The 25,284-nt window shown below is 45.6% G+C and overlaps 1 protein-coding gene across 9 annotated transcripts in view; it reads left to right on the top strand.

The window, feature by feature from the left end:
- Nucleotides 1–25,284, top strand: part of PLCE1 (phospholipase C epsilon 1) — a 400,168-nt gene that overhangs the window by 240,816 nt on the left and 134,068 nt on the right. For all 9 annotated transcript variants that reach the window (XM_075348768.1, XM_075348766.1, XM_075348765.1 and 6 more), the window contains exon 5: nucleotides 18,712–18,857. In XM_075348768.1, coding sequence (XP_075204883.1) covers nucleotides 18,712–18,857 — 146 coding nt within the window. The remainder of the gene's footprint in view (nucleotides 1–18,711; nucleotides 18,858–25,284) is intronic.

The raw sequence follows: 25,284 nt of genomic DNA, 5'->3' as shown, positions 1-25,284 counted from the left end.
GTAGTAGTTGGCAAATCCCAGGAACCGTTGGATTGCCTTCAGTCCAGAAGGGGGAGGCCAGTGGAGGATGGAGGAGACCTTCTTTGGATCCATCTGCAGCCCAGTACCCGAGATGATGTATCCCAGGAAAGGAAGAGAAGACTGCTCAAAGACGCACTTTTCATATTTGGCATAGAGACGATTCTCTCTCAGTCTTTGTAGAACCAGCTTTACGTTCTCTCTGTGGGTCTGGAGGTCCGGAGAGAAGACAAGGATGTCATCCAGATAAACTACTACACATACGTAGAGGAGGTCCCGGAAAATGTCGTTCACCAGTTCTTGGAATACAGCAGGAGCGTTACACAGACCGAAGGGCATCACGCAGTATTCATAGTGCCCATCGCGAGTATTAAACGCGGTCTTCCATTCGTCTCCAGAGCGGATACGAACTAGGTTGTAGGCACCCCGAAGATCCAGTTTGGTGAACACACTGGCTCCTCTGAGCCGATCGAATAATTCGGGGATGAGCGGTAGGGGGTACTTGTTTTTTATGGTAATCTGATTCAAGCCCCGGTAGTCAATGCATGGGCGTAGGTCACCCTCTTTCTTCTTAACGAAGAAGAAACCTGCTCCCGCAGGAGAGGAGGATCTCCGGATGAATCCCTTTGCCAGGCTTTCCGTGATGTAGGTGGACATGGCCCTGGTTTCGGCTGGAGACAACGGATATATCCGTCCTCGAGGTGGTGTTGTTCCTGGGAGCAGGTCGATGGCGCAATCGTAGGGACGGTGTGGTGGAAGTACCTCAGACTCCTTCTTGTCAAAAACGTCCGCGAAGGACCAATAGGCCGAGGGCAGACCCGGTAGGTACTCGGGAACCGGAGGTCGTCGGACTGGTTGTATAGACTTTAAACATCTTTCATGACAGGCAGATCCCCAACGGGTGATTTCGCCAGTACCCCAGCTGACTGATGGTTCGTGTGTTCGCAACCAAGGAAGTCCCAGCAGGATTTGATGGGACATGTGTGGAAGGACGTAGAGAGCGATGTTCTCGGTGTGCAGAGCACCGATACGCAGTTCCACCGGCTTGGTGATCCAGGAGATGGTATCAGAGAGGGGTCTCCCATCCACCGAGGCAATCAGTAGGGGCTTCTCGAGTAGAGTAACAGGCAGCTGGTATTTGTCCACCGTGGCCTGCTGGATAAAATTGCCTGCTGCTCCGGAGTCGAGGTATGCCTCAGCCGTGAAGCGCGTCTCTCCTGTTGATACTTGTACCGTCCACATAACTGGGTCTGAGAGAGTCCCAGCACCTAGGGTGGCCTCTCCTACCAACCCTAGGCTTTGGAGTTTCCCGGCCTTTCCGGACAGGAGCGTAGGAGATGTGTGCCCTCTCCGCAGTAAAAGCAGAGGCCCTTGGCGAGCCGCTCTGCTCGACGTTGGTCAGACTGTCGTACTCGGTCAACCTGCATGGGTTCGTGGACAGGAATCCCAGCTGTTGATGACTGTGGCACAGAGGATTTCTGTGGCGGGGAGGAGTGCCGTACCGCACGTCGCTCACGAACCAGCTCTTTGGAGCGCTCCTGAAAACGAATATCCACTCGAGTGGCTAGGGCAATCAGGGCATCTAGGGTGGAGGGCACGTCACGACCCGCCAACTCATCTTTGATGCGACTCGAAAGTCCTTCCCAGAAGGCGGCTGTCAGGGCCTCATTATTCCACCCGAGTTCAGAAGCCAAAGTGCGGAAACGGATGGCGTATTGGCCCACCGTCAGTGTTCCTTGACGTAGGCGGAGAAGTGATGAAGCAGACGCAGAGGCGCGTCCCGGCTCGTCAAAGGTACTGCGAAAGGCCTGCAGGAACTCTTGAAGATCCTTGGTCATGGGGTCCTCCTTCTCCCACAAGGGGTTCATCCACGCCAGTGCCTCGCCCTCCAGGTGAGACATTATAAAGGCGACCTTGGCTTGGTCGGAGGCGAACAGATGTGGCAGCTGCGTGAAATGAAGGGAACATTGGTTTATGAAGCCCCTGCAGGTCTTGGGATCTCCAGCATAACGAGGTGGTGACGCCAAACGGAGTCGGGAGGCATCCGACGCGGCTGCCACTGGTGCGGGAGCCGTGGATTGCCTAGTGGGGGACCTGGTTGCCGCAGGCGTCATTGATGCTTGTAACGTGTACAGGCGGGTGTCCACGGAGGTCATAAATTGCAGCATGCGGGTCTGGACTTCACGCTGGCGTTGGAGTTCCTCTTGCAGGGCCAATAGTGCTGCAGCGGGATCCATGGCCTGATCTTACTGTCAGGGCCGGGCGGTCGGGCAGACCCAGGAGGTGGATCCACTGGGCCGAACTCTAAGATGGTGGTAGGGAGTCCGGTAGCTGAAGCACTGATGGGCAGCAGAACAGTCCGTGCAAGTGAAGGTAGCGGAGGAGTCCCTGGGACCACGGAGTCACAGATGGCAGTCCGGGTGACGTAGCTCAGGTTCGGAAGCCAAGATGATGTCAGGCGGGGTCCGGAACCTTTGGAGCGAGATGACGGGTCACCGCAGGGATCCGAGATGGTACGGACTGTCAGATGGCAGACGGACAGCGTGCGGGGCTCGGGATTCAGCAGGACTGGATGGCGAGGCGGGATCAGCTCTAGAAGAGAGATACGTAAGTATGGCAGGAAAACACAAGGAGACCTGACTCCTAGCTCAGAAAACACGAAGATCAGGCCCCGCCCCCTTGGACAAGAACCCCCTTTATACCCCGTACCTGTCTAACCTCATTTCCTGTTAATGGGCGCTGGCCCTTTAAGAAAGGGTCAGTGACCGCGCGCGCGCCCTAATGCGCATGCGCGCGGCCCGGGTGCCAGAAGCCAGGGAAGGAGGCTGAGAGGAGGACGCAGGGGAGCCGGCCAGGGCCTGGGAGGCCGTCGGGCGCCGGGATCGGCGGCCAGGGAGCCTAGGAAGGACGGGCACAAGAGACTGGGACGCGGGGAGCGTGGCAGGTGAGCCGGGGAGCGGGACAGGAGACCCGGGAAGGGGAGCCGAGGACCCGGGGAGCGTGACAGCCTCCTATATCCATGCATCCCACATAGCCTCCTATATAAATGAGCTCCACATAGCCTCCTATATAAATGAGCTCCACATTGCCTCCTGTGTACTTTGAGCCCCACATGGCCTCCTCTTTACATTAGCCTACATAGCCTCCTATATTCATGAGTCCCACATAAACCTATATACTATATGAACTCGTAGACATATAAAATGCAAAAACACTACATACTTCTCTTCTGTTCCCCCGCCACTCTGCTGCATTGACCCTCTGCACAGCTGTCTCACACACTGATTGGTAGAAGAAGGGGCTGGCGGCCCCTCCTCCACCAGTGTATTCATTGCTATCTACATCTTGTGGATAGCGGTGACATAGGGCGGTGAGCAGCAGCATCGGAGGACACGGTGCAGCCCGTGGTGCACAGTTTTGAACCCTTTGGCTATCATTGTCTGTGGGCCAGACTCAAAGAGCCAGAGGGGTGGCCCGCTGGCGGCACTTTGCCAAGCCCTCTAGTAGGGTATTTCAAGATGTAAAATGCCCACTCCTGGTAACATTGAAGCAGTGTCCACAGTTTGATTATTCTGTTACCTACAAATTTGTGCACACGATTAGTAATTATAGTGTTGGCAGGAAAAATGCTGTGTAGAATGTGTACATTTTTGCATGTCCTTTTTATGCGTTTTTATTTGTCTTTATTTTCATTCATTTGGGTGAAAAATGCTACATAAACTCTGAATCCGTTTGCTAAAGATTTGAACACTTTGAAGGTGCAAATATGTGAGGAAAAAATAAGCAGCTTGTGCATGAGATTTCAGAAATCTGGTACTGTATTCGCTGTGTTTTTTCCCCGCAGCAAAACAATGTGGGGGAAAAAACAGAGAAAAAAATGTGAACAAATCCATATAGTTGTCCATTTTTGCTTTACTTTGACAAATAGCAACACTTCTGAACAGGAGCCTTAAAAAAACCAATTAGTCCTGATCAGAGCATTCAAATTGCAGATGATACTAACATTGAATGTAAAAGCCACTGCAACATATAAAGTATATTTAGTTTCTAAATATAACCAAACTCTTATGACATAAGTACACATTTTTTTTAAATCTGTACGAGTTTTTGGTTGTGTTCATTATTTCTGTATCATGAAAGAATGGTTTTTCATTATAATTGGAGCTTCTGTGACTGTCTGCAACATCTCAGTACAAGCTGTACCCAAAGGACGCAGCTGAACGTTCACTGCTTCTAATTATATAATGTAATTGATGGTAATTATTTTTGGTGGGCAACCAAGAATATACTAAAATGTAAGGTACGTATATATATATATATATATATATATGTATATAAAATAAGTTAGGACTATCCATATACGTAATCTAATTGTTTAATTTTAAATAAGTATTTTTTTTATAGTGAACCTGTCATGTAAAAAAAGGCTATTATCCTGCAGATATGTGGTTTATCTGCAGGTTAATAGCATTCTGATGAGTGTTGTGAGAGCCCCTATGCTGGTAAAAAATGAACTTTATTCCTCCCTACAGCCTCAGGCTTTCAGTTAGAGGGGCGCGGCTTGTCACTGCTGTAACCACGCCCGGCTCTGACTGACAGCCAACTCAGCAGTGTATCAGTACAAAGCTGGCTGTCAGTCGGCAGCCGGCTGTCAGTGACTGATTGGTATTGCAGTTTCTGGAGTGGTCATATTCTGCTTCCCACACAGTTTACATATACTGTGGACAGCTGTTGTAGGTAAGGAGCTCTCATGGCAGGGAGGAGGCAGATCGCCTCGAACCCTTGTATCCTGGTGGATTTCCATTGATCTTGTCAATGAGGAGTTAACCCCTGCAGTGTGTGAGGCTTACACCACTCTGCTGCCGCTCCGCTGGATAAATGTTATAGCTTCAGCTCAACACATGATTCCAGTAGATCAATGGAGGTGTTGCTCGAATTATACATTCTCTATCCTGTAGTAATGGGTGACGATCCATCACTTACAAGGATGACACAGCGGGTGTATTGGAACATTAATATCAGCATAAACAACATACAACGCGTTTCGGGGGAACCAACTTCCTCAGGCAGAAAGACATGCAACGTGTTTCAGGGAAACCTCCTTCCTCAGGCATAAAAATATATACAGTATACAATGAAACCATGAGATGAGTTAAACCTCTTATATGGCCCTCCCTCATTACCCTTATAAACCCTTGCAGTGCTACATGACATTAACTCTCCATAAAACTATTACTAACATGACACATGCATTATCAACCTGATATTATATGACTTTCTCCATGGATAGATTTAACCCTTTTGCTCCGAGGCCATCAAGCTTAAAAATCCAATACATTTCTCTTCTGCAAATTCCAATATTTGGCTAATGAAGGGGGAATCTGTTCAACGGATGTGACTTTTATCATATTATAGTCGCTATCATGCATAACGGAGAATTGTTGTGATTTTTTATTTTGTGTTTAATATTATACCTGTTTTTATACATGGTTGTCCTTTCTTTAAGGGTACTTTACACGCTGCGACATCACTAGCGATCTCGTTAGCGATGTGATACGCCAGATCGCAGATAAGATTTGCCGAGATCGCACACAGGTCATATTTTTATAGCGCCGGTCACATTTGCGATCTCGACAAATCGTATGTGCGATCTGGAGTGTTACATCGCTAACAAGATCGCTAGCGATGTTGCAGCATGTAAAGCACCCTTTACTCCTATACAGAAGCACTGTTCCTTTAGACACATTTTTTTTTCTCTTCCATTTCATGTGTCGTTAAAAGGCCAGGTTTACACTGCCATTGTTAACGTTGGGTCAGTGACTGGGTCCATGGACAGCTGCATGTGTTCATCTCCATTGTGCATGAGGTTTATATCGGTCAGCTAAGTGTAAAGTTCATTGGACGATACATTGCCCAAAACTACTGAGGTCTGAACCGGCCTTTACTCTTCTATATACTGGGTATGAAATTGTTTTGTTTGATTTCTTACAACAAAAATAAGAAAATGTGTTTTTTTTATAAGCATTTTTATTCTTGTTTTAGAAGAAAAATGACTTGATTAAATTAATAGTTAATATACGAGTAGTGAGAAACGCGACTATTTGACTTAATAAGGAAACAGTGTAGGTTGAGGCTTATGTTTCGCCTCTGTCAGCACGCAGAATGGTAAACACGACCAGGTTTCCGTTTTTATTTCTTTTTTTTTCTTATACTGTATCCCAGAGAAAGCTTTCCAGAGATTGTCTGTTCCTGTTAATGTGCCGTGTGATCCACTTCTCCGAGGGATTCCATTGCAAGCTTCTTGAAATATGCAAAGACAAATCAATAGGCACTTTCAGATTGTTCCTGTCAGGCAGCAGACGACCATTCTCAGTTACACGGCATACGTAAAAAGTCCTGGCTGTTAGATGGCAAGCAAACCTTCAACATGGAATCTATTTTATTACTCGCGCTTACAGATGCAATGTTTAAACTGACCATTCCGGGTAAAAGAAATATCGATGTATTGTCCGCCTGTTCTACATTCAGTATCTAATAAACTTGTTTTATCAGTCCATATAGAGTGTCACCAGCCTGTATAAAGCCTTCAGATTAGTGGCATTAAGGCTGCTTTACACACAGCGACATCGCTAGCAATGTTGTTCGTGAAATACCCTCCCCCGTCATTTGTGCGTCACTGGCAAATCGCTGCCCATGATGCACAATATCGTTAGTTCCCGTCACACACATTTTCCTGCCTAGCGACGTCGCTGTGGCTGGCTAACAACCTCTTTGTTAAGGGGGAGGTTCGTGCGCCGTCACAGCGACGCCACACAGCGGCCGACCAATAGAAGCGGAGGGGTGGAGACCAGCCGCATTAAAGACACACCCACCTCGTTGCCGAAGGGAGGAAAGTAAGCTGTTGTTAGTCATTCCTGGAGTGTCACACTTAGCGATGTGTGCTGCCTCAGGAACGACTAACAACCTGCGACCACAACGACCAACGAGATTTTGAAAATGAACGACGTGTCAAAGATCAACGATTAGGTGAGTATTTTTGATCGTTAACACTCACTCGGAGCTGTTACACGCAACGACGTCACTAACGACACCGGATGTGGGTCACGAATTCCGTGACCCCGACGACATATCGTTAGCGATATCGTTGTGTGTAAATGGGCCTTTACTGTTGCCATTCACCTTAGTCTGAGATCATATGTCCTGTAATCGCCCATTAGAATGGATCCTGCAGAGATCTGTTGGCAAGAAAAGTTCTGCAAACACATCTTTTTTGTCCGTTGTTAAACAACTGATTTCTGCCAGATCTGGGTTGTGGTTTTTTTTTTTTACATTGGAGTCTATGGAGAACGGATCCAATCACGGATTGCTATTTATCTTCCATTTGAAACAGATCCTGTAAGAAAAAACAGATCCCTTACAAGTAGAAGAATAGCGTATGGCTAAATAGCAATCTATTAACGTTCTCCATAGACTTGAATGTTAAAAAAAAAAAAAAAAGTTCCGGCGGAAATCAGTTGTTTAGCAACGGACAAAAAAGTTCTGTTTGCAGAACTTTTTTGGCAATGGACTTCTACCGGACCCGTTCTAACAGATGATTACTGGACATGTGAACTCAGCCTTACCCAGGCTCCTACATGGCAAGTAAATGAAGTGACAGTAATGGAGGTCTATATAATATAGGTCTTATACAATGCAGCATGTCTTGCTAAAAATCAAATTTAGTTGTCCTAATAAAGAATTAAAGGTGTTGTCCACTTCTAAACAATCCCTTCTGAAGGGGCTGCATGAAAGGAAAAAAATGTATATTTACCTCTTAAACTAGCGCCCCTTATCTGCTCTGTGCCCCCCACCCTTGCTTTACTCATTCCATAAACTGTCAAGTGACTGCTGCAGCCAATCAGCAGTCAGTGATCAGCTGCAGTCTTCACAATACGTTCCACACCAATGCCCTGCGATCTTCAGCAATCACATGATATTGTGACAGGTTGTCTCCCACTCTGGTTACAAAACCAGCAGGGGATACAATTGGGTTTCAAGATGGAGGAGCGGACCTGAAGGTAGGTATACATTTTAAATTATATGCAGCACTTTGGGGACATTATTAAGGATTTTGCAAGTAATGATCAATTCCTTTAAAAACTATGAAGTACTTAAGAGGTCCCAGCATATTGATGAACTATCCATAACTTAAGAAAGGTCATAAATATGAGATTGGTAGGTTCCTACACCCAGTGCACCCGATGATCAGTTATTAGATTTGGCGATTGGATGCAGAGACTTTGAGTGGAGCGGCAGAGCATAGCTCCATTCACTGTGTAGCAGCCAATGCTGGGTAATGCAGAAAATCTATCAAAAGAAAAGATCTGTTCTGCAGTACCCGGCAGCTGGCTCTACACATTAAACACAGCTTTGCCACTCACTTGTTTATATTTGGCGTCCACTGGAGAAAATAACAGCTGATCAGTGGAGGTGCTGGGTGTGACCCTCACTGAGCTATATTGATGACCTACTCAGTGTGTAGGCCATCGTTAACCAGGAAAGCTGTCACTAGACTTTTGTCCCTTCTCCCATGTATCAACACTTCCTTAATAGTTCTTTTTCTTTATTGACCAAATGTTGTCCCTGATAGCCTCTGTCCATGTGTCATTTTTCGAAAAATAAAGTTTAATATAAACTTACTCTTTAGATCTATCCATTTCCATTCATTGCCTGGATAGACCTAGTAAGCTCATTGAAGGAGTTGACCCCCTACTAGACTACCCATTCTTAATATGTCAGCAGTACAGAACTAAGTAACTTAGTACCTCCTTAACCATCATCATACCTGTGATATGAGTTTTGTTTACCAGTAGTCACATGAGATTTTTATGTCACATGACAACTGCAACTGATCGGCATCTGCTTATTGAGTGCAGTGATTCCATCAGTTAAGTAGCTAATTGAATACTTGCTACCAAGTGTACAGTTTACAACCATGCAGTGCGGATCATCAGCTAGATATTTGAAGATCAGCCTATTGGGTTATATTTGAAGCAAAAATGGATCGTCCAAGGTAGAAAACTCATTTAGGCATGAAAAAACATACCACATGACTGTTACCATTGCATATCAGTTTTACTACAATACATTTTAAGATCATTGCATCCCAGGTATAATTTTTCAGCAGGTACCCTGTTTCCCTGAAAATAAGACCTACCTTGAAAATGCGCCCTAGGATGATTTTTCAGGATTTTGGGAGTATGTGTGAAATATATGCGTGCATTACTCCTTAAGGAAATCTAAGAAAAAATGAGATATTTAGCATACAAAATGGCCATTTCTATATCTGCTCAGTAGCCACGTCAAGGCAATCTCATTTTACTGGGAAACTACACTGAACTGAAGCCTCTCTCTGGGTTTAAAACAGAGCATCACATGCCCCATAGCCTGGAAGATAGAAGATATAAAAGCGGATTTTTGCCAAATGACCAGGAGGCATACAGGAGGCATACAGGGAGGCATACCAGGAGGCATACAAGTATGGATAATTTCACTTTTCTGCCACCTGTATGTCCATATCAATAATTAAAAAAAATGCAAAAGGTTGACCGGTTCCCTTTAAATATAATTTATATGCTGGCTATGCAAATATTATAAATGTTGTTGTTCCAACGGGCTTATGCACAAAGTCATGTTGGGTTTATTAAATATTCAATGGAAAAAGAACTCTTTCAATGATTCATTTGAGAGCAAATCGTGGAAACATACAAGATTGTCTGACTTATATAAATTATCTATACTGATCTCTGTGTGGTAACATTTCCACAATTGCTTCAATTCCAGAAATGAAATTACGTAATACATTAAATAAGAGAAATTTGATTTTCCCTTTCCAGAGAAGATCCTGTAGGTAAATGAGATTACTATAGTGTTTACGCAGATTTACACTGTCATGTCATTAATCTTTTATTCTTTCTACATAAATTGTCCATCTGGTTTCTAATTGGCAGTAAACTCCTAAATGAATGTGACACAGATTATAGTATCTGAGTATTATGTGTGGAATTGAATTTGTAGTTAAACATTGGCTGTATTAGGTTGATGGGGATTACTGTGGTTTCCTCAAGCGCTGGAAGCTTTTCATCTTGGCTTAAGAGGATAGGGTGATCCATGTCATACCTTCTCTGAGCAAAATTATGGAAATACCTTGTTGCTTAGTGATGCCGACCGACCACAGACATAAATTATTTCATAAATACTATGGATCTCCCAGATCATACACGCGACTCTCCTTCCTTATACACAAAACTCTTCCTGTGATCCGTCATTCCAAATAGGAGCTTAAATGAAATAACAATGTGTCTTCTTGAAAGCTACTAAGGTACATCGAGTGTTAAGAAAATGCAAACTGTACACCATCATTTAGATTTGGTCGTCTGTTCTGAACTTTTTCCGATATTCCTACAGGACAGTGCATACTTGCAGCCCTCATTCACAACTCAAACATGAGACTGCCAACCATGCACAAATTTCCAAATAGTCTGTAAAAATAGAACACATTGTTTTTTTATCCTGTTCATAAAAAAATTGAGGTGTTCTTGAATTTTTTGAAGCTAGAAAAATGTGTGTTTGTTTTTTTACTCTAATTATTATCATTTTACATGTCACAGTGAATGCCGCTAAAATACTTTGTATCAAAATTATGGGTTGTAGACATATATGACTTAAAATCTCAATTATTTATTTTTTTATGGTATTCCAGTGTTTGTAAAAATGTTCGTTGTCCCTAAATTTTTAGTAAGCTATACAGAAAAAAATTAAAAAAATAAAAAAGTTTACATACACTTTTCAAGTCATTAAAACTGATGTTTATCAGATTCCTTGTCAAGAAACTATAGCTTAACTACTTCCGGGCCACACCTAGACTTAAATGTTTGGGTGGTCCACACTTTACTCTACACTGACATCCTAAAATGTCAATGTAGAGATAACTGCTTTTACATGATTACATGATCATGCAGCTGCAGAGCAGGAAGATGTTTGTTAGACACAGCTGACATACCATAGATAAGGCAGAGATGGTTTCTTACCATCTTAGGCCCTGTGCGCACTTACCGGATTTTGCCGCGGATTTGCTGCATGTTTCGCTGCAGAAAATGTTCATAACATCTCTGCAGTGAATCACCAGCAAAAGCTATGGGAAAAAAAAATCCTGTGCGCACTAGACGGAATTTGACAGCTGCATGTTTTGCTGCGGGATTCCCGCAGCAAAAACAATTGCATGTCAATTCTTTTCAGCACGTCGCTGCGGGATTTCCCTCCATTGACTGCAATGTAATCGTGAAATCCCGCAGGGAATAACGCAGGCAGCAAATTCTGTGCGGTTCACTGCGTTTTCCTGCGTTATTCCCTGCGGTATTTCGCGGTTTACCTGCGGTAATGTACATCACTTGCCTGCGGTTTTGCAGGGAAGTGATGTCATTATGACAGGAAGAGGAAGCGGAGCAGAGAGTAAACACACACCACACACACAGACATCACAGACATAGAACACAGACACAGACATATAGAATACACATAGAAAGCAAACGGAAATATAGAAAACAAAACACGTGGGCTCTGCTGTATTTTTACCGTCCAGCCGAGGTAAGCACACAGCGGCGGCCCGGTATTCTCAAGCTGGGGAGGGAGAGGGGCAGGGTTAATGTCCCCCGCCTCCCTCCCACCTCCCGCAGCCGAGAATATCAGCCGCAGCTGCCCCGGGACTGTCGCATCCATTATGCGGCAGTACCGGAGTGTCCCCGGCTCTTCCTGCTGCCGTGATGCAGTGGCAGTCAGGGTAATACAAGGAGTTAATGCCGGCGGATCACCGCCACTAAGTCCAGGCTTGATCATGGCAGCGTCTATGTGACAGCTGACATGATCAACCCATAAGTAAAGTGAAAAAACACAAACCGAAAAATCCTTTATTTTAAATAAAACACAAATAAGCCTCATTCACCCTTTTATTAACTCCTCCCGAAACAAAGCTCCGACGTAATCCACAGCTCCGGCGTAATCCACAGGTCCTGCGCTGCTTACATCCAGCCACAACTGACACACAGCGCTGAATGAATGTAGCCTCGCAGCGAGACAGCAGAGGTAATTACCGGTTATTTCCCACGGCCGGTAATGTGATCTCACTGCCGACTGTGGGAAATGCAGCGATCTGTCCTCTATCTATCCCTCTATCTATCCCTCTATCTATCTATCTATATATCTATCTATTTATCTAATTTTTGAGCCACTGTAAGGCTGGGTTCACACATAGCGACAGCGATAACGACGTCGCTGTTACGTCACCATTTTCTGTGACGTAACAGCAACCTAGTAAGCCACTGTTATGATCGCTGCTTAGCTGTCAAACACAGCAACGCAGCAGCGATCATAACGTCGCTACATGTGCAGAGAGCAGGGAGCCGCTTAGCGCTGGCTCCCTGCTCTCCTACCTACAGTACACATCGGGTTAATCAACCCGATGTGTAATGCAGCTACATGTGCAGAGCAGGGCACACTGCTTAGCGCTGGCTCCCTGCTCTCCTAGCTACAGTACACATCGGGTTAATTAACCCGATGTGTACTGCAGCTACTGTACATGTGCAGAGAGCAGCGCACACTGCTTAGCACTGGCTCCCTGCACTCCTAGCTACAGTACACATCGGGTTAATTAACCCGAAGTGTACTGCAGCCACATGTGCAGAGAGCTGGGAGCCGGCACTGGCAGCATGAGAGCGGCGGAGTCTAGTAGCGAAGGTAAATATCGGGTAACCACCTTGGTTACCCGATGTTTACCCTGTTTACAGCTTTACCGCAGCTGCCAGATGCCGGCTCCTGCTCTCTGCTTGCTTCATTTCGTCGCTCTCTCGCTGTCACACACAGCGATCTTTGCGTCACAGCGGGAGAGCGACAATAAAAAAACGAACCAGAGCTGTGTGTAACGAGCAGCGATCTCACAGCAGGGGTCAGATCGCTGCTCAGTGTCACACACAGCGAGATCGCTAATGAAGTCACTGTTGCGTCACCAAAACTGTGACGTAGCAGCGATTTCGGTAGCGTCTCGCTATGTGTGAAGCACCCCTAAATTTGATGAAAAACATAAAAGCTAAAAAACAAAAATCATTCAGGCTATTTTTTTAAAGACTGTCGAACTGCACGCTGGTACTACACTCGTCTTGCTGGAGTAGAAGATCCTGAACTAAGAGGCTGCAGGCCACTTAATGAATTTGATGTATCTTCTGAGTGGTGTGCCCCTCTGTGTGCCGTGCTAGAAATATTACTCCTGTCACAGACGTTCCTGGCACCCAGAACATTTGATGACTATAGTGGATGGCAAGGCTATGCCCTGTCGAGCATGGTTCCTCCCATGCTCCACCCATTGTGGCAGAGCTAATTCAAACTGGCGTGAAAATGCCAAAAAAAGTTGCAAAATCTTTTTGCCACTTACCATTGTGCAAAAGCAATTGCTACTTTGCATAGTTTTTATGACACTTTTTTGGCTTAAAAGCTTTGATGAATCTGCCCCTGTTGTGAATATTGTCTGGTGGAGCTCCGCTCTTGGACTCCCTCCTGTGGTCATTGATGTTAGTGATTTGGAATCTGTTCCTCTGTTCTACTCACCTGGTTGGCAGCAAAAAACCTTGATTTTGAATATAGGCGTGTGCTGGCTGTTTGTCTTTGCCAGTTGTCTGAAATTCCTGAAGACTATAGGAATCTGTCTGTTGTTCTCCTGGCTTCCCCGCTATCAAGCTAAACTAAGTTCTTGGTTTTGCTTCATACTTTTTGTGTGTTATTTGCTTATTGCTTCTGTGAATTTCCTCTGAAGGCTTTTGTATTGAATCCTGTTTGTTTGTGCCTTCAGATAAGGAAGATTTATCTTCCTAGTCAGTCTATTCTATTAATCTTAGCAAGGGTTAGTCGGCAGGGTAATGGCTAGTCTTTTCCTACCAGAGTCTTGTACGGATTGTGAACGTTAGATTACTCTTCTTTTTTTTGCACATTCCATGTAGGAAGTTTTGATAGGGTTTTTATGCCGACCGCAAGAGTTCCCTATCCTGTGTTTTGTATTTAGTATAGTGTGGCCTCTCTTTGCTCCATCTTGCTCTTACTGTGTATGTTTTTTCATCTTTGCTCTCAGTCCATACATGTGGGAGGCTGCCTATTGTCTCTTTGGGGAAATCTGCTCTGAGGCAAGATATTTTCTTTCTGCCTTTTAGGTTATGTAGTCCTCCGGCTGGGTTTCAGGTATCTAGGTTGTTAGGTTTGCTGCCCAGCTACTTCTAGTGTGGTGTTATGTTCAGGGCTTACGGTTGGTACGTTATTACCTGCGACTCTGGTGAATTGTGTTCATGGTAGTCATTGAACATCGGATCATAACATGCCCCATTGTATTTAGTATTACTTCACATTCATAAGAATTTGTAGAGATCCCAACTGACCTATGAGAGGGAATGCGTACTAGAATTTATTGTCAAGAATTGTGAAATGCCGAGTTTTCATAGGGTTGTCCACTACTATGATATTGATAACCTGTCTTTAGAATAGGTCATCAATATCTGATCGGTGGGGGTCAGACACAAAGCTCCAGCAGCAGCTGGATGTAAACATCTGATATGGATCTCCTTATTGCTCTGTTAATTTATAAATTTAGTTTATTGAGTGATCTGAGAAAGTTTGACCACCAAGAAAAGTCTGCAGAATAAGATAAAGTGTAACCATCTTTATCATTTTTATTTAATAAATCGTTATATTACAAACTCGCTTATTTTCATGTGTACTATCTCATCAGAGAAATTTGCTTCTTTCTCAGCCAGAATTGATTAGTCATTATCAAAAATCTCAATTCTGAGATAAAATCTGTATTCAGGGAAGACTTTCCCATTACTGAGATAGGAGATGGCAGTTGGTGCTGATGAGATTCTATGTAGATAGAAGGGGTGGAGCTCTGCATCTAGCTCCTCCCTCAGCATCTAGTTCCTTCCTGTCTCTTGCTCCTCCCTCAGCCTCTAGCTCCTCTCCAAGCCTCTAGCTCCTCCATCCTCCTGTCATGATACAATCTCATCAGTAACAACTGCCATGTTCTATCCCAGTAACAGGAAAGTCTTCACTGAATACAGATTTTACCTCAGAATTAAGAATAGAAGCAAATTTGTCTGATAAGATAAATTACAGAGTTGCTTATTATCACGTGTACTATTAATTTATGAAATAAAACTTAAACTGACGGTTCACCTTTAAGGAAATGTGTATTTGTTATTTATTAGCACATTGAAATTACTTAAGGTGTTTTAATGCATTGGTGGTAAACACTGGCTTAGTTCAGTGTGAAAAAGCTAAGCAAAAGAAGATTCATCTTAATAAGGGTGCACTGATATAAACATTGCGTGTGTCTGTATTATTGGAAAGGGAACAAAGAGGGGACCAGGAGGGGACTCCTTTAGTACATAAAAGACAAATCCTCTATTTTCTAGTGAAATATCCATTATTTCATTTTTTATTTTTTTTATTTCCTTTCCAAAATCGTAAAGACAGCTATGAATGTGTTATGCTTGCCTTAGAAAGTGAACAAATACATTGGTTTGCCTTAAAAGGGTAAAATGATTTTTCGAGAAAAGAAAATACTAAACGCTCAAATAATGTTTTGGAACTTCCCTCATCTAAAAAAAAATAAAACCAAATAGTGAATTGGGATTTTCCTTTTATTTTAGATTATCCCAGTAAAACTTCAGATATTAACATATTCCTTTTATTGTTTCTTTTATGTTTTTCAAGTAATGATCAAATAGTGAAAGGCAAGAAAAGGACTTTGTACTCTCAAGCCATGGTGCACCAGTAATATATGGATGTGTACATAGACGTATATAGTGATGAAAGCAGTTCTGGGAAGTCTCTTGTGCTAAGGGATTGCAGCCTAAGATTTAGGCGGGGTTTACACGCAACGACATCGCTAACGAGATGCGTTGGGGTCACGGAATTCGTGACACACATCCAGCCTAGTTAGCGACGTTGTTGTGTGTGAAACGCACGAACGACTGTCAACGATTAAAAATACTCACCATATCGTTGATCATTGTCCAGTCATTTTAAGGCCCCGTTACACGCAGCGATATTGCTAGCGATATCGCTTGCGAGCGTACCCGCCCACGTCGGTTGTGCGTCACGGGCAAATCGCTGCCCGTGGCGCACAACATTGTTAGGACCCGTCACAAGGGACTTAATTGCCCTTTCTTAGGGGGCGGTTCGTTCAGCGTCACAGCGGCGTCACTAAGCGGCCGCCCAAAAGAAGCGGAGGGGTGGAGATGAGCGGCCGTAACATCCCGCCCACCTCCTACCTTCCGCATTGCCGGTGGCTGCAGGTAAGCTGTTTGTCGTTCCCGAGGTGTCACAGATAGCAATGTGTGCTGCCTCGGGAACGACGAACAACCTGCGACCTCCACAATCAACGATTTTTTGAAAAGGAACAACGTGTCAACGATGGACGATAAGGTGAGGATTTTCCATCGTTAACGCTCGTTCGTTGGTGTCACACGCAACGATGTCGCTAATGATGCCGGATGTGCGTCATGGAATCCGTAACCCCGGCGATATCTCGTTAGCAATGTCGTTGCATGTAACGGGCCTGTAATCCCAAATATCGTTGCTGTTGCAGGACGCAGGTTGTTCATCGTTCCTGCGGCAGCCCACATCGCTATGTGTGACATCGCAGGAACGAGGAACAACCTCGTACCTGCGGCCGCCCGCAATGAGGAAGGAGGGAGGTGGGCGGGATGTTCGGCCCGCTCATCTCCGCTCCTCCGCTTCTATTGTGCAGCCACTTAGTGACGTCGCTGTGACGTCGAACGAACTGCCCCCTTAGAAAGGAGGCGGTTTGCCAGCCACAGCGACGTCGCTAGGCAGGTAAGTATGTGTGACGAAGGTTAGCAATGTTGTGCGCCAAGGGCAGCGATTTGCCCGTGATGCACAAACGACGGGGGCGGGTACACTCGCTAGCGATATCGCTATTGATATTGCGGTGTGTAAACCCCGCTTTAGGGTGAGGAATCATACACAGTACACTAAATTACTGTCTAGAAAGCAGATTTTAAAGGAGTTGTAAAAAGATATCAAGGATATCATAGGTAACTTGCTGATCACTAGAGATGAGCAAACCTTAAGTTTGGTATTAACAGACTTTTCCCAAAAATCAGAGTTCGGGTGTTTTATGTATGCAAACCCCTCATGCGAGCATCGGTGCTCAGCCCAGTGCGAGCCGCTTGCAGTGATTGATCGGCTCACACTGAGGGTAACAACAGCATGATTGGATGTTGTGTGCACCATAGAAAGGAAAAACTCAGCCCAGCAGCCCCTGGAAATGATCGGTTTATGGCTGGCTGCATGTGGGTGGAGACCCGAACTACCCAAATAGTGACTTCCCTTGGGGTTCAGGTCAAGTCCGGGTCCCAAACTGAACTTTATCAAAAGTCCACCTTCACCCGCTGAACCGAACTTCCACAGTTTCCCTCATCTCCAATCCTGAGAACTTGTCTCTGAAATGCCTCGTCTGAATTGAGTAGTGGTCAGGAATGGACAGCACTGATCCATTCATTGTCTATGGGATTACTGAAAATAGCTGTCACATGGCATTCAGCTCTAAACTCATCAGATGTCATGGCGCCTTCTTACCCTCTTCACACTGCAAAGTCTAACACGCCACGTGGTGCTTTTGAGTTGCTCATGTAGAGCCGGGCGTCGACCGGTTGTATGCTTATTGGTGATTGGTCTAGCAGGAGTTAGTTTCTGCTGGCATATGAATTGCTGCTAGGGTGACGAGTTTCTGGAGACCTATCACGACCGCCTCGGCACTTTAAAAGATGGTAGAATCTGCTCCTCCATGCCGATCATAGCTCTAGCGATACCAATCCATTTGTTGTTGTGATCCAGTTGTTGGTGAACTGCTGTATGCTATTCTGGTGTTGTGGAAATACTCTTGTAGTTTATTTCCTTCCTTTTCTTTATTTCCTACTGATATGTGGTTATATGTTGTTGCATATGTTGTTTATACCTCTGTGAGTAATTGCTGTGAGTTTGAGTTTGTTTTCCCCCAATCTGCCTTCTTGTGTGCATCCTCTCCTGGATTGGGAGTGAGGGGGTATTAGACCTAGGGCTCATCAGGAGTCAGGGCTACACTGGTGGTCCAGAACTCTTCACATTCAGAAGTACTTCAGGAATAAGGGACAGTTAGGGCCCCTAGTCTGAGGGCCAGTTTAGGTGCCCCTATTCTCAGGTTCTACGTTACCCTTCATGACAGTAGCTGAGTGTAGTGCTTTGCTATTTCCAGTAGTCGCATAAATGAATGAATGAATGAATGAATAAAGAAGTGTGGCACATCTGTGAAATTGGGCACTACAGAGCCCTGTCCTTCAGATCAGTGGTTTCCTAGTAGTGGGATTACCACCAACTATAGATGATGAATTGCATATACTATAGTATATATCTTTTGGCTCCTTCTAGCTTTTGTTGCCTTTTTACAATGTAACATACGAGATCTGTTAACATTGTACTAAATTTCTGTATTTAAAAAAACTTTAAAAGTGTGTTTAGGTTTATTTTTTTTAGTTTTTTTTAATGTTTTTGATACTTTTGAAATTTTTTGTGAAATTGACTGTTGTGTTTTTTTTGGTTTTTTTTCTATATTTTCAGGTTAGTTCATGGGTGACCTGGCTAATCCTTGCTGCGGGGTCCATGGAAGAGAAGAGGGAAGTGTTCTCCCATTTGGTGCATATCGCAAAGTGTTGTTGGAATATGGGCAATTACAACGCGGTGATGGAATTCCTGGCAGGACTCAGGTACTACTTAATTGAAGAGAGGTGAAAGCAGCTGTTATAAACATCAATTGGCACAATGTCAGATAGGGTTTTAAATAGCGCTGCAATTACAAACTTTTGCGGACTGTTTGGAACTAACCTGAAGAGGTCATAATGTTTACATGCTTAAACCAGCCGTGTTTAATCTTTTAAAATATTAAGTATAGTTAAAGTAAATCCTAATGCTGCGAAGTAGCTGAAAAAATGGAAAACAATGAAGATGGCGCTTAGAGTTTGCAGGTTTATACAACACACTTCTGCACGGCATATCATTTCTTATAGCTTCATTTATTGGCCTAAATCATACTCTACAAATTGTTAAAGGAGTGGGCCAACAATGCAAACAGTTATTATTTAGTTTCCAAATGTAAATTAATCTTGCAAATATACCATATTTTTTGTATACACACACACACATACCTCTGCTACACAAACAGCTTTGACACCCACAGCTCTGCAACATACAACACTGCGATACATACACACACAGCTCTGCTACATACACACACAGGTCTGCTAAACACACACAGCTCTGCTACAAACGACTGTTACATACACACACAGCTCTAGTACACACACTGCTCTGTTACATGCACACAGCTTTGCTACAAACAACTCTGTTACATACACACACTGCTCTTTTACATGCACATAGCTCTGCTACATACACACACCACTGGTACAAATAACTCTGTAACATATTCACACAGCTCTGCTATACACACACAAACACAGCTACTTCTGGGTTCGCTGATTAACCCTCATGCATATTCACTGCTTCCCTCTCCCATCCTTTGTGACAGCATCTGTGATTGGTTGCAGTCAGTCTGCTGGCATGCCGGTGTCTGTGATTGGTTGTGGAGTGTAAAAATAAATAAATTGAAAAAAAAAATGGTGCAGGATTCCCCGTATATTGATACCCAGGACACATGAAGCAGATGGCTACAGGCTGCATCCCCCAGCTGTGCATGTTATCTTGGCTGTATATCGAAAATACGAGGGACGCCATGTGGCTATTTAAATTATATTAGGAATGTAAAAAAACGACGTGCCGTAATATAAGAGATTAATGACAGCTGTGATTTATCAAAAAATCACAACTGTCATCAAGCCCGAGGTTAGTTATGGGGAGGGGGTCTATGAGATCCCCAATTACTAACCCTGTAGGGAAAAAGAAATAAACACAAAACACAAAGAAAATCCTGTATTTAAAAAAATAAAAAAACACAAATTCCCTCTTTCTCCTATGTATTAACCCCCAAAACACCAGTGCAGGTCCAACGTTATCCTCACAAGGTCTTATGATGATCCTGGTTCTGCTATATCTGAGGCCGCAGTTTACAGTCTCATTAGATAATGTGACTGTTCACTGCAGCGTCGGGGGACACGCAACCAAGGTATCGTGCACAGTTGGTGGCTACACCTTGCAGCTGTCCACTTTATCTGCACTTGGTATCTAAATATGAGGGACTCTACATTATTTTTTTCCAATTATTTATTTATTTTTACATTCCACAACCAATTACAGATGCTGGCACGCCGGCAGTATGACTGCAACCACAGATTACATGTGAGTGCAGTGCGATGTTTCACACACTCCCATAGACTTGTATAGGGATGCGTGAGCCGAGACTCGGTGCCAAACGCAGCATGCTGCAATTCATTCCGCATGCTGCTATGGCATGAGAAATCAATCGCAGATGGACACTGCTTCATAGTTTTGCACTGGTGCAAGTGTAATCCGATGTTTTATCGGATTGAACTCGTCCGTGCAAAACGCGAGTAGAACTGTGCTCTTATATGGGGTTCGGCATCCGGGCTTATGCTCAGGTTCATGAGGTTCAAGTTCGGTCCTAAATAGAGATGAGCGAACCGGTCCCGGTTCGGCTCGAGGTCGGTTCGCCGAACGGAGGTCCCGTTCGAGTTCGGCTCGTCGAACGTTCGACGAACCGAACTCGAACTGCATAGGAAACAATGGCAGGCAATCACAAACACAGAAAAACACCTAGAAAACACCCTCAAAGGTGTCCAAAAGGTGACAAACAACTCACAACACATGGGAAAGTGACAAGGACATATACTCATGCGAAAACAAAAGAGCTGGACAAGGAAAAAGAGGAGGACACACAGATATATGAGTATATGCAAGGAAACATCGATTCCATTAATGTGCAACTTGATCCCTGCTCATTTTAGGCTTCCAATCTGGATAAATTGCCTGAGCTCGCCACGTACGCCTTGGGGATCTTGTCGTGTCCTGCAGCCAGCGTTCTCTCGGAACCTGTCTTCAGTGCTGCTGGGGGTCTGCTGGCAGATAAGCACACGTGTCTGTCCACTGACAATGTGGACATGGCTCTCAGAGGACTTTTCTTCCCCTGGGTCAGCCAGGGGACGGGAAAGGCACCCGTATTTTTGAGAGTGCTTCATGCAAAGCATCTTTTTCATTTTCAAAAGGGGCATCAACTGATGTCAGTCAAGAGGGGTGTGTGGCCCAGTTAGTGGAAACGAGGGAGACTGTGGTTGGAGTCCCCTCGCTGTGTCTCTAAAAGAACCAAGATGAACAAGTCATGGCTCTCAGAGGACTTTTCTTCCCCTGGGTCAGCCAGGGGACGGGAAAGGCACGCGTATTTTTGAGAGTGCTTCATGCAAAGCATCTTTTTCTTTTTCAAAAGGGGGCTCAACCGATGCCAGTCAAGTGGGGTGTGTGTGGCCCAGTTAGTGGAAACGAGGGAGACTGTGGTTGGAGTCCCCTCGCTGTGTCTCTAAAAGAACCAAGATGAACAAGTCATGGCTCTCAGAGGACTTTTCTTCCCCTGGGTCAGCCAGGGGACGGGAAAGGCACGCGTATTTTTGAGAGTGCTTCATGCAAAGCATCTTTTTCATTTTGAAAAGGGGCATGAACTGATGTCAGTCAAGAGGGGTGTGTGTGGCCCATTTAGTGGAAACGAGGGAGACTGTGGTTGGAGTCCCCTCGCTGTGTCTCTAAAAGAACCAAGATGAACAAGTCATGGCTCTCAGAGGACTTTTCTTCCCCTGGGTCAGCCAGGGGACGAGAAAGGCACGCGTATTTTTGAGAGTGCTTCATGCAAAGCATCTTTTTCTTTTTCAAAAGGGGGCTCAACCGATGCCAGTCAAGTGGGGTGTGTGTGGCCCAGTTAGTGGAAACGGGGGAGACTGTGGTTGGAGTCCCCTCGCTGTGTCTCTAAAAGAACCAAGATGAACAAGTCATGGCTCTCAGAGGACTTTTCTTCCCCTGGGTCAGCCAGGGGACGGGAAAGGCACGCATATTTTTGAGAGTGCTTCATGCAAAGCATCTTTTTCTTTTTCAAAAGGGGGCTCAACCGATTCCAGTCAAGTGGGGTGTGTGTGGCCCAGTTAGTGGAAACGAGGGAGACTGTGGTTGGAGTCCCCTCGCTGTGTCTCTAAAAGAACCAAGATGAACAAGTCATGGCTCTCAGAGGACTTTTCTTCCCCTGGGTCAGCCAGGGGACGGGAAAGGCACGCGTATTTTTGAGAGTGCTTCATGCAAAGCATCTTTTTCTTTTTCAAAAGGGGGCTCAACCGATGCCAGTCAAGTGGGGTGTGTGTGGCCCAGTTAGTGGAAACGAGGGAGACTGTGGTTGGAGTCCCCTCGCTGTGTCTCTAAAAGAACCAAGATGAGCAAGTCATGGCTCTCAGAGGACTTTTCTTCCCCTGGGTCAGCCAGGGGACGGGAAAGGCACGCGTATTTTTGAGAGTGCTTCATGCAAAGCATCTTTTTCATTTTGAAAAGGGGCATCAGCTGATGTCAGTCAAGAGGGGTGTGTGTGGCCCAGTTAGTGGAAACGAGGGAGACTGTGGTTGGAGTCCCCTCGCTGTGTCTCTAAAAGAACCAAGATGAACAAGTCATGGCTCTCAGAGGACTTTTCTTCCCCTGGGTCAGCCAGGGGACGGGAAAGGCACGCGTATTTTTGAGAGTGCTTCATGCAAAGCATCTTTTTCTTTTTCAAAAGGGGGCTCAACCGATGCCAGTCAAGTGGGGTGTGTGTGGCCCAGTTAGTGGAAACGAGGGAGACTGTGGTTGGAGTCCCCTCGCTGTGTTTTACATGCTTTTAGAAGGGCATGACATGGCTTGGAGGTTGACTTTCATCATCTGCAAACTGTTGGCTACCAAAATGCTGCCTTTCCAACAACTGTGGTTATAGACAATGAGGAACATACTGATGAAGATGAGACGCAGATACCCGATTGGGATGACAACTTAAATATTCGGTCAGGGCAAGAAGAGGCTCGGTCTGAGGGGGAGGGGAGTGCAAACACAACAATTGATGATGAAGTTCTAGATCCCACCTACTGTCAACCCACAGTCAGACACTCGAGGAGGTCAACAGAGGCGGTGGAGGAGGATGCAACCGACGTCGAAGTAACCTTGCGCCTTCCTGGACACAGTCGGAGCACTGGTAGCACGTCTACAACTGCATCCTCAGCCACCACTCTGCCTCTGAGCATTATTCGGGGTGGATCAACAGGTCGCATGGCCTCTAAGCCTTGCCTAGCCTGGTCCTTTTTTGACATAAAAAAAGATCGCCCAAATTATGTGATCTGTAACATTTGGCATGGTTATCTTAGTAGAGGTCAAAACCTCAGCAGTTTGACAACTTCTTCCATGAATCGTCACATGAATAAATATCATATGGCCTGGTGGGAAGCTCACCGTGCTGCAATGCGGCCTAGCGGAGCCAACCATCCACCGCCTGCCCCTTCCAGTGCATCCGCGCGCTCGTCATCTTCTAGGACTGTGGGGACAGCTGTCACACCTGTTTTTCCACCCACAACTTCCACCACTGTAACCGCAACAGGCAGTTTGCTTGGTAGGTCGTCAGTTGGTTTGGAAGGGGAAACAAGTGATTGTGTACAGCTCTCTCAAACATCGATAGCACCAACGTTGGATGAAGGCAACATCATGTCTCCGCCTGCACTTTCCTCACAAACCTGCATTTTTCCAGGGACACCCTACTCAACACCGTCTACACACAGCAGCCAGATCTCTGTCCCTCAGATGTGGTCAAATAAAAGGCCACTTCCTGCGACCCATGACAAAGCTAAGAGGTTGACTCTATCCCTCTGTAAGCTGTTGGCTACCGAAATGCTGCCTTTCCGCCTAGTGGACACACAGGATTTTAGAGACCTTATGTCTGTCGCTGTGCCCCAGTACCAGATGCCTAGTCGCCACTACTTCTCTAAGAAAGGTGTGCCCGCGCTACACCAGCATGTCACACACAACATCACCGCTTCCTTGAGAAACTCTGTGTGTGAACGGGTGCATTTCACCACCGATACTTGGACCAGTAAGCATGGACAGGGACGTTACATGTCGCTGACTGGCCACTGGGTAACTATGGTGATAGATGGTGAAGGGTCTGCTGCACAAGTCTTGCCGTCCCCACGACTTGTGTGTCAATCCTCTGTCTGTCCAAGTTCCGCCACTGCTTCTGCATCCTCCACCTCATCTGGGTCCTCCACCTCCGCCCCAAGCCTGCCTGGTCAGGCCACCAGCGTTCTCACTGCGCAGAAGGAATCACGCACCCCTCATTACTATGCTGGCAGCAGAGTGCAACGGCATCAGGCGGTCTTTAGCTTGACATGTCTTGGGAATAAGAGTCACACAGCTGAGGAGTTGTGGTCAGCTCTGCGGTCCGAGTTTAATAAATGGTTGTCTCCACTCAACCTGCAGCCTGGTAAGGCCGTGTGCGACAATGCTGCAAACCTGGGTGCGGCCCTTCGCCTGGGCAAGGTGACACACGTACCTTGTATGGCTCACGTGTTGAACCTTGTCGTCCAGCAATTTTTAACACACTATTCCAGCCTAGATGGCCTTCTGAACAGGGCACGAAAACTGTCTGCTCACTTCCGCCGTTCAAGCGCCGCAGCTGAGCGACTTGCATCGCTCCAGAAGTCTTTCGGCCTGCCGGTTCATCGCCTGAAATGCGATGTGGCAACACGCTGGAATTCAACTCTCCACATGTTACAGCGACTGTGGCAGCACCGCAGAGCCCTGGTGCAATACGTCATGACGTATAGCCTGGGCCAATGAGATGCAGAGGTGGGGCAGATCACCCTGATGGAGTGGTCTCAGATCAAGGACCTATGCACCCTTCTGCACAGTTTCGACATGGCGACGAATATGTTTAGCGCTGACAATGCCATTATCAGCATGATGATTCCAGTCATTTACATGCTGGAGCACACGCTAAACACTATTCGGAGTCAGGGGGTGGGACAACAGGAAGGGGAGGAACTACAGGAGGATTCATATGCGCAAGACACAACAACATCACCAAGGTCCAGACGTTCATCATCACCAATGCGGCAGGCATGGGACCATGGGGGACAGGGATCAACAAGGGCGCATGGTAGCAGGCGAGATGTT

Source organism: Anomaloglossus baeobatrachus, chromosome 5, assembly GCF_048569485.1.
Source record: "Anomaloglossus baeobatrachus isolate aAnoBae1 chromosome 5, aAnoBae1.hap1, whole genome shotgun sequence".
Classification (NCBI taxonomy): Eukaryota; Metazoa; Chordata; class Amphibia; order Anura; family Aromobatidae; genus Anomaloglossus; species Anomaloglossus baeobatrachus.
This window is presented reverse-complemented; position numbering and strand designations above follow the sequence as displayed.